The sequence below is a fragment of the Bombina bombina genome, chromosome 2 (assembly GCF_027579735.1).
Source record: "Bombina bombina isolate aBomBom1 chromosome 2, aBomBom1.pri, whole genome shotgun sequence".
NCBI lineage: Eukaryota > Metazoa > Chordata > Amphibia > Anura > Bombinatoridae > Bombina > Bombina bombina.
The window spans coordinates 278,429,733-278,439,423 of NC_069500.1; the positions used below are offsets into that span (position 1 = coordinate 278,429,733).

Consider the following 9,691-nt stretch of genomic DNA (forward strand, 5'->3'; position numbering starts at 1 on the left):
TGTGCACAAGCTCACAGGGTATACTATTATCAGGTATTTGTAGAGCGCCAACAGATATACGTATACTAATTTGTGATTGTCTGATGTCTGTCACATGGTACAGGGGGCTGGAAATGGGAGAAAAAATAAATTTGCAAGAAAAAAAATAATCTACTACTTTTGTGAAATTCAGAGGTGTTATTGCGTTGTTTTTACTATGCACTTGTTAATTATGCAATTCTACTGTATTTACTGCACTTTAGACTGAATGGTGCCAATTAAAAGGGGCATGAAACTTGAAATTCCTTTAATGATTCAGATACACCATACACTTTTTAAACATTATTCAGTGTACTTCTTTTATCAAATTGACTCCATTCTTTGGTATCCTTTGTTCAAAAGCGGGTAGAAATGCTCTTACATATGCCTGGAGCACTATATGGCAGGAGTTTTGCAAGAAAACTTAAGAATGTTATACATTGGCAAGAGCACTAGATGGCAGCTGTGTTTACTGCCATGTAGTAGTCCAGATATGTACATGCTACCTACCTAGGTAAGCGCTTCAAAAAAAGAAAACCAAGAGAATGAAGCAATTTGATAATAGAAGTAAATTAATGTTCTACTTTGTCTGAAGTACAAAGAAACATTTTGGGTTTTGTGTCCCTTTAAGCACGAAACATATTTAACTGCACAGTTCAGCAGAGATGGTTACGAATACTGAAATAGACAATTATGGTCGGCTTCATGTTAAGTAAGCAGGGGTTGCTGAATTATTTCCCATCCTTGGCTTATAACACAAATTTCTCTCACAGCACACACATATAGCAGCTTACTTTAGAAGGATTGAAAGGCAGTCCAAGGCAGGAGGAACCTCGAAATCCACAACGATCTAGATTTGACTCTACAAAAAAAATATAATAATAATAAATAAAAAGAAAACACAATGGACATTCAATAAATTGAATACAGTGCAAATTAAAGAGACAGTAAATGTTATGTAATGTTACATAATTCAGCACTATGTGCAGAATTATGTTGCATAACGATAGCCTTTTGTTTTAAAATCTTTGAATATGTAATTTGGCTGCTAATACTATACTTACCTCTTCTGCGTAGCAGTTTTTTTAACTAGTGAGTCACAGGCTCACTTTCTAATCACAGTGAGCCAGATCGCGCCATTGAACTACATGTAGAGCGCTCCCGTGCTAGGTAAAGCTGATAGCTGCTTTACCTAGCGCAGTTGCACGCTACATGTAATTGAATTTCTCATCCCACTCTGAGAAAACAATATTGGGAAACTGTAATAGCCCCTCCATATAAAATCTCGCTGTAATTTTAAACAATTTTCAAATTTACTTTTATCACCAATTTTGCTTTGTTCTCTTGGTATTCTTAGTTGAAAGCTTAACCTAGGAGGTTCATATGCTAATTTCTTAGACCTTGAAGGCCACCTCTTTTCAGAATGCATTTTAAGTGTTTTTTACCACTACAGGGTGTTAGTTCACGTATTTCATATAGATAACACTGTGCTCGTGCACGTGAAGTTATCTGGGAGTAGGCACTGATTGGCTAAACTGCAAGTCTGTCAAAAGAACTGAAATAAAAACGGGCAGTTTGCAGAGGCTTAGATACAAGATAATCACAGAGATTAAAAAGTATATTATTATAAATGTGTTAGTTATGCAAAACTGGGAAATGGGTAATAAAGGGATTATCTATCTTTTAAAAACAATAAAAATTCTGGTGTAGACTGTCCCTTTAAATATGCGGTCTCTTGTCTGTCTCAAACATTGAAGGAAATATTTGATCTATTAGAACCCCCTTCCTTCTAGCAAACTCTTTGGAGTCTAGTTTTGCAGTTAATTTCAGTTTGTTTTTTTTGTTGTTTTTTTCACAATAATCATCTGCATCATGAACGTGAAAACCCTAATTTAATAGGGCAGACTTCCCTCTTTCAAATAAGGCATTGCATGTACCTGTATATAACATATGTATTAAGGAAATACTCCTATCTCTTGCCACTTTTTCATTGTGCATGATGACATTGAAACTCATTTACTTGTCAACAAATAAATGTGTGTCACTTCAAGAGGACAACATTGTTATCATTCACGGATAGCAACGAAAGTGAGGGACAGCAGATATCCTTCCCATTGAAGTTATTTGTGTGCTGTTTTCTACTTTAAATACCACTTGTATGTCTTTTTAAAGATGATTTTTCATATAATCTTATAATATTAAAGTTTAGATACAACTGTTTCACTTTTCTATTTTGTAAAACAAAAAGGGGTTGGTGTCATGAAAAAGCAAAGGCTATTTTGTTTTCCTCATCTGAAATGTATGCTTTTGAAAGTAAACATTAAAAATGTTACTCACTGTCTTCAGTGGGAAGAACTTGTAGTGAATAAATCCATTCAATTATTTCAGCTTTGTTCACCACATGCAATGAATCGAGCATGTCCAGACCAGACAGAGCAAAAAAAGCAATAGTTAACCTAAAAAAAAGAAATACAAATAAATACATAAGTACTGCATTACCCATTCCATAGCACAGCATATAAGAAAGAGACCATTTCTTTTCCGCTATGAATATAATTTTCCAAAAGAAAACAAGTACAAGATGATTACTGATTATTTATAGTTTTAGGAAAGCATCTCTATTGAAGGGTGACAAATAGTCAACAAAATATTATTGTGCATTCTTTTGTTGCACGCTCCATATGCACAGAACAGTAAAACATTGCCAGCTGTTACAAGGAGCAGAATTGCTTCTATTCAAAATAGATGTGACTATTATGACAAGTATTTCCTTTTAATTGTTATACACCCAACACACACAGAGGAACAGAGAGAGAGAGAGAATTTTAATGTCCCTTTAACATTTATTCCTCAAGGTCTTGTCTTCACTTACTATTCCTAATCATCACCATTATATAGCATAGACCACATACATATAAAAGGCTAACAATAACATTAGTAATGCAGTATTCCTTCTCAATTTCTTTATTAAAGAGACGGTAAACACATTGAACATAAACTGTTTAAAGGGACATTAAACACAAGTTATGTTCCTTCATGGTTCAGATAGAGCATCAAATTATAAACAAATGTCTAGTTTACTTTTATTATCATATTTGCTTCATTCTCTGATGAAGGAGGAACTAACTAGCTGAACCAAATGAGTGAGAAAAAAAAAGGCATATATGTGCAGCCACCAAGCCTACTTAGGTACATTTTTCAACAGAGGATACAAAGAGAACATAGCCAATTAGATCATTGAAAAGTTGTTTAAAATAGTAGGCTCTAACTGAATCACAAAATAAAATGTTGCCCTATTTCCAGTAACTGAAAATTGTGGATTTTCAAGAGAACATAGAAGGCACCACAGGCCTAACCTTGCCACATATTTCTCCCTAATTTGTGAATGTTCTTTTATTTTTTTTCTGTTGAAGTCAAAGAATGGTAATTTTGTAAACATAACGGTGACAAACCCTCTCTCCTCCAGGCTCAAGTCCGGATTAGCGTCTCCAAGAGGTGGGTGGAGTTTGACTAACGCCTTGTTTTATTAACATGTTCTAATAAAGTTCAGACTCTGTTGAAATGTTAATCTATTGGAAAAGTGCAGAAAATAGGGTCATTACATAGTGTTTACTGACCCTTTAACTACTCGGTTTCATCTACTTTGTAGGCTTCCAAAACATTTGCTTGGAAGTGAAAAGTTGTGGATTATATTTTACCATTAAACGGATACTGAACCCAAATTTTTTTCTTTCATTATTCAGATAGAGCATGCAATTTTAAGCAACTTTCTAACTTAATCCTATCATCAATTTTTCTTCGTTCTCTTTATTTGAAAAAGCAGGAATGTAAGCTTACAAGCAGGCCCATTTTTGGTTCAGCACCCTGGGTAGCGCTTGTTGATTGATGGCTACATTTAGTGGCTAGTGTATGGGTAAAACAAAGTGCATTTTAATTTAAGTTTTAAGTAAAGTTTTCTTTTTATGAAGTAAATATTTCCTTTGAAAATATTTTTTTAGATGTGTCACTGCTACTAAACTGCATGTAGAGGTTAAATGTTGCATCCTCTAGGTAGGGCAGCTTAATGTTGTCTGCTCTAAACTAACTCTGTTGATGCCACTTGGAGTAACTAACACATTTAAAGGGACACTAAACCCATTTTTTTTATTTCGTGATTCAGATAGAGCATGCAATTTCAAGCAACTTTCTAATTTACGCCTATTATCAATTTGTCTTCGTTCTCTTGATATCTTTGTTTGAAAAAGGCATCTAAGCTTTTTTTGTTCAATCCTGTGGAGAGCACTTTTTAAATTGGTGGATGAATTTATCCACCAATTAGCAAGAACAACCCAGGTTGTTCACCAAAAATGGGCCGGCATCTAAACTTACATTCTTGCATTTCAAATAAAGATACAAAGAAAATGAAGGAAATTTGATAATAGGAGTAAATTAGAAAGTTGCTTAAAATTGTATGCTCTATCTGAATCACAAAAGAAAAATAATTGGGTTCAGTGTCCCTTTAAATAAGTGTCAGACAAAAGTTAAAACAATTCCCCCTTTTCAAAATAGAAGTGGAATACCCTGAGAGCCTGGTAATAGATCTTACAATTCAGTGTTACAATATCGGCTTGGAGTGAATCTGATGGATTGTAAAATTGTATTTCAGATGAAGGGTGCAGCAGTGTAAGGTCTTCACTGCAGGGGGGGGGGAGTCATGGGGCATGGCACATCAACAAAACATCATGATATAAATAGATACTGAAATTGGGGGGTAAATCTGCAACACAGCACCTTAAAGTGATGATAAATTTACCAATTTGTTTGATCAGATCCAGAATGGAAAGTATTTTTTTTTTTTTTTTTTTTGTAAAGGTAACTGTTAAAACAGTTATTCAATTGGTGTTCTAGCCACACACTAGGTATGGGCGAATGTTTCTAAAAATTTGAAATTTAAAACGAATTTTGATACATTCGTTCGAATCGAATTTTGAATGTTTATATAACATTCTATTTTCGAATTATTGTTTTTTAATTTTTCAATAAAATTTGAAAATATTCGTTCGAATAATAGAATGTTTAGCTATGTATTCATTCAATTTCGAAATGTAATATTCGAATGTGAATGTGACATTCAAATTTGAAATAGTATTTCTAGACTACAACTGTGTTTAATAAATGTAATATTCGAATGCTACATTCGAATTTGAATGTCACATTCAAATTTGAAATAGTATTTCTAGTCTAATATTGTGTTTTAAATGTGATATTCGATTCGAATGTGTTATTGGATTCGAATGTGACATTCAAATTCGAAATAGTATTTCTAGTCTAATACATGTAATATTCGAATTCGAATGTGACATTCGAAATAGTGTTTTTTAGTCTACAATTGTGTTTTATAAATGTAATATTCGAATGTAACATTCGAATTCGAATGTAATATTCAAATTTGAATGTGACATTCGAAAATCGAATTTTTAAGAATATTCGTTCTTATCAACATTCTATTATGTTAATCGAATTTCTACAATAACATTCGTTCTAACATTCGAATTTAGATATTAACACATTCGCCCATCCCTACCACACACACAAAAAAAATGAAGAAAAAAAAAAAAAATGTGTGAGTGCCATATGGCTAGAGAGTTGATTGGAGAACAGTTCAAACAGTTATCTCACACAAAAATTACTTTTGAAGTGGGCGGCTGGAGCTCGGTGCATTACGTCAACAGTATATTAGAAAGTTATAGCATATCTTCTTTAGAATGGATGAATTAAAGTCCATCTAAAATATTGTTTCCATTCTGGATCTGGATTATACAAATTGGAAACTTTACGATCACTTTAAAGGAAATAAAAAAAGTGTTCATGTTATTTTCAAGAGCAGCATGTGACAAAATGAAGATTTATACAAAGCAGAGCGAGAGGAGACTGTATCAGAATTAAAGTTAATGTAAAGCTCCTGCTGTAGTTAGCAGATCGATGATGAACCCGGCTTCTTCCAATCATTGCGCCCCCCCTTCGGCGTCCAGCTCGTGGGGCCATGCAACAACTGAAGGAAGCCGGATTCGTCATCGATTTGCCAACTACAGCAGAAGCTGCGGGCGGAGGATCGCCGGTCTGCTTTCCATAAAGCAAAAGGTAAGTAATTTTTAAAAAGAAGCTTCACTGTAAAGTTTAATGAATGAAAATGCCCCTGTTTTTAAGAGTATTTAAAAAACGGGCACTTATTCATTAAACTTTACATTTACTTTAAGAAAGGCTTCAAAATGCTGGAGGAAAGTTGCAATTTTTAGCCATCATGGCTGAAGTAAAATAATAGATGTGCGCAAAGTTCTGTAGCATTAATTCAAGTAAGGCGAGAAAATGTTGACCATGTGAGGTCAAAGATGACAAAATCTATGATCTTCAAGTTTGGAAACGAAGGGGATTAATTATCAGTGTTAGAAAGCTATGGACAGTAACCATTGGTTTACATAGCATTCATGTGAGACAAGTAGGAGACAGGTTTGGGTCATTATTATATACAATATTATTTATTTAAATCCCTTAAATACAACAGTTCATGGTGTTTACAAAAGCAGAACTAAAATTAGAGATATGTTGAAACACAATGGGTTTCAACCTACAGAAAGTTCAAGAACAATATTTAATTTCATTCTCCATTCAAAAGTTATTATAAACATTGCTTCACTGCAAATTATTACATTTAATAATGCCAATCTCTACTTAAATGCAAATGAATAAATACAGCTGGATTACACTTTTTAACACATAAATTGCAAAACGCATGAACCAGAGTAAAAACAGAACACTTCACTTTCCTATTAGGAAACGCATGTCATACAATATTCAAAAAATAGACTTTGACAACAGTGTAATTTATAATTGTGATATAGTGCATGTTATATCTTTATTCAGAATATTAACATTGTTGTAAACATATCTGAAAAAACATAGCCTGGCATACCAGACAAATTCAAAATGTATAGAAGATTCATGTCCGAGAACGCTGTCTCTCTGGTGATTGCCAAGTTACCTGCTGGTTTCCAAGCTGCAGCACTGTTCGGGCAGAGCCATCAAGCTGCGTTGAAAATAACGCACATGCCTGTCAGGTAAAAAGATTAGCCTCTCCCCGACAAAATCATCTTCCCCCTCTGCCATCTCCCCCAGAAGCCGCTGTTCGCCTCTAAGGCAGCGCAGCACCACTTCCTTAAAACCCGGAACTTGAATGTGCCACCATGACAACTGACAGCTCCGAAATGTCACATGATCTCGGCGCCTACAAAAGACGTAATAAACACTTGATTGGCAGTTAGCTCCATCTTGTGACTGGCAATATTGACTGATTTAAGTTAGCGTGTTTATTCGATCCTAGTTTATTTGTTTATCAATTGGTTACTTTTTAAACAAAATATTTTCAGATCATTATGTGTTTTCACTTGTGTCTTGGCCAAGGGCACCCAAAGTTTTTTTTTCCTTTTGTGGAGGGCAGGCCAGCCTGGCCACCACCAATATGGGATTGGCTTGGAGGCACATTGCATTATAATATTTTTTTTTTGAAATGTTTAAACAGTTAAAACGATTACAAGGCTTATCATCAAAAATTAGAATCTTTAACCCTTAAACCCTAAAGTAATTAAAACCTCTTTTAACCCATTAGTGACCAGAACATTTTTCAATTTTTACATTTAGACCAGGGCTATTTTTACATTTCTGTGGTGTTTGTGTTTAGCTGTAATTTTCCTCTTACTCATTTACTGTACCCACACATATTATATACTGTTTGTCTCCCCATTAAATGGACTTTCTAAAGATACCATTATTTTCATCATATATCATTTACTATAATTTTTTTATAAAATATGATGAAAAAAACACATCTACATCCACCAACAAATACCCATGCTAAATAGTTTTTAAATTTTTTCCTGAGTTTAGAAATACCCAATGTTTACATGTTTGCTTTTTTTGCAGGTTATAGAGCAATAATTACAATTAGCACTTTGCTATTTCCAAATCATTTTTTCCCCTCAAAATTAGCGATAGTTACATTGTAACTCTGATATCTGTCAGAAAACCCTGAATAACCCTTCACATGTACATATTTTATAAAAACTTTAATTATGCTTACCAGAAAAATTCCTTTTGTATGGGAAGAGTCCACAGCTGCATTCCTTACTTTTGGGAAATACTGAACCTGGCCACCAGGAGGAGGCAAAGACACCCCAGCCAAAGGCTTAAATACCTCCCCCACTTCCTCATAACCCCAGTCATTCTGCCGAGGGAACAAGGAACAGTAGGAGAAATAGGGTGAAAAAGGTGCCAGAAAAATAAATTTAAATTTAGGGCCGCCCTTCGGAGAACATGGGCAGGAGCTGTGGACTCTTCCCATACAGAAGGAAAGGAAATTATCTGGTAAGCATAATTTAAGTTTTCCTTCTTAATATGGGAAGAGTCCACAGCTGCATTCCTTACGTTTGGGAAACATATACCCAAGCTCTAGAGTACACGGAATGCTAACAGGAGGGAAAAGAGAGAGGCAGACTCTAATCTGAGTGCACTACATCCTGCAAAACCTTTCTGCCGTAGGCTGCTTCAGCAGAAGCAAAAACATCAAACTTGTAAAGTCTGGAAAAAGTATGTAAGGAGGACCAGGTAGCCGCCTTACAAATCTGATCCATAGAAGCCTCATTTTTGAAGGCCCAATAGTAAACCACTGCTCTCGTAAAATGAGCCGTTATCCTCAGAGAAGGTTTATGTACCGCTAAACGGATGACACTCCTCAGCCAAAAAGACAAGGAAGTTGAAGAGGCCCTCGGACCCCCACGCTTCCTAGAAAAGAGAACACACAGAGAAAGAAGTTTGTCTAAATTCCTACGTGGCCTGAAGATAGGACTTCAAGGCACAAACCACATTCAGAATTACGTTGAAAAAATTCCTTCGACGAAGAAGGATTAGGACATAAGAAAGGAACCACAATCTCTTGATTGATGTTGCGAATTGACACAACCTTAGGAAGAAAACCTAACTTGGTTCATAGAACAGCCTTATTAGCATGGCAAGCCAGATAAGGAGAGACACATTGCAAGACAGCAATCACATATACTCTGCGCGCAGAAGCAATAGCCAGTAGAAAAGGAACCTTCCAAGACAACAATTAAATCTCTACTTCATGCATAGGCTCCAACAGAGCCCGTCGCAAAACTTTAAGAACAAGATTTAAACTCCAAGGAGGAGCAATAAATCTAAACACAGGTCTGATCCTAGCAGAGCCTTAACAAATAACTGCACATCTGGAAGCTCAGCGAACCTCTTGTGCAGTAATACAGACAGGGCCGAAAGCTGTCCCACCAGGGGACTTGAAGAAAAGCCCTTCTCCAGTTCATCCTGGAGAACAGAATAAGTAGGTCCTCCACACCTTATGATAGATGTGACGAACAACCAGCTTACAAGCTTTAATAAGAGTAAAAATAACTCTCTCAGAAAACCCTCTCTTGGCTAGGACTAATGCGTTCAATCTCAATCGCAGTCAGCCTCAGAGAATCTAGACATTGATGAACTAAAAGACCTTGGTCAGCAGATCCCTGCAACAAGGTAACTTCCACGGAGAAAACAAGGACATCCCCACTAGATCCGCGAACCATATCCTTCACGGCTAATACGGAGCAATCAGTATCACTGATGCCTACTC

At 35.5% G+C, this 9,691-nt stretch overlaps 1 protein-coding gene across 1 annotated transcript in view; it reads right to left on the reverse strand.

Annotated features, from left to right (window-relative positions):
- PGGT1B (protein geranylgeranyltransferase type I subunit beta) overlaps positions 1 to 7,231 on the reverse strand; it is a 61,452-nt gene extending 54,221 nt beyond the window's left edge. The window contains exons 1-3 of the mRNA XM_053701565.1: positions 7,037 to 7,231; positions 2,356 to 2,474; positions 813 to 880 (exon numbers count right to left, since the gene is read on the reverse strand). Of these exons, the coding sequence (XP_053557540.1) occupies positions 813 to 880; positions 2,356 to 2,474; positions 7,037 to 7,161 (312 nt within the window). The 5' untranslated portion in view covers positions 7,162 to 7,231. The remainder of the gene's footprint in view (positions 1 to 812; positions 881 to 2,355; positions 2,475 to 7,036) is intronic.
- Positions 7,232 to 9,691: the final 2,460 nt, after the last annotated feature.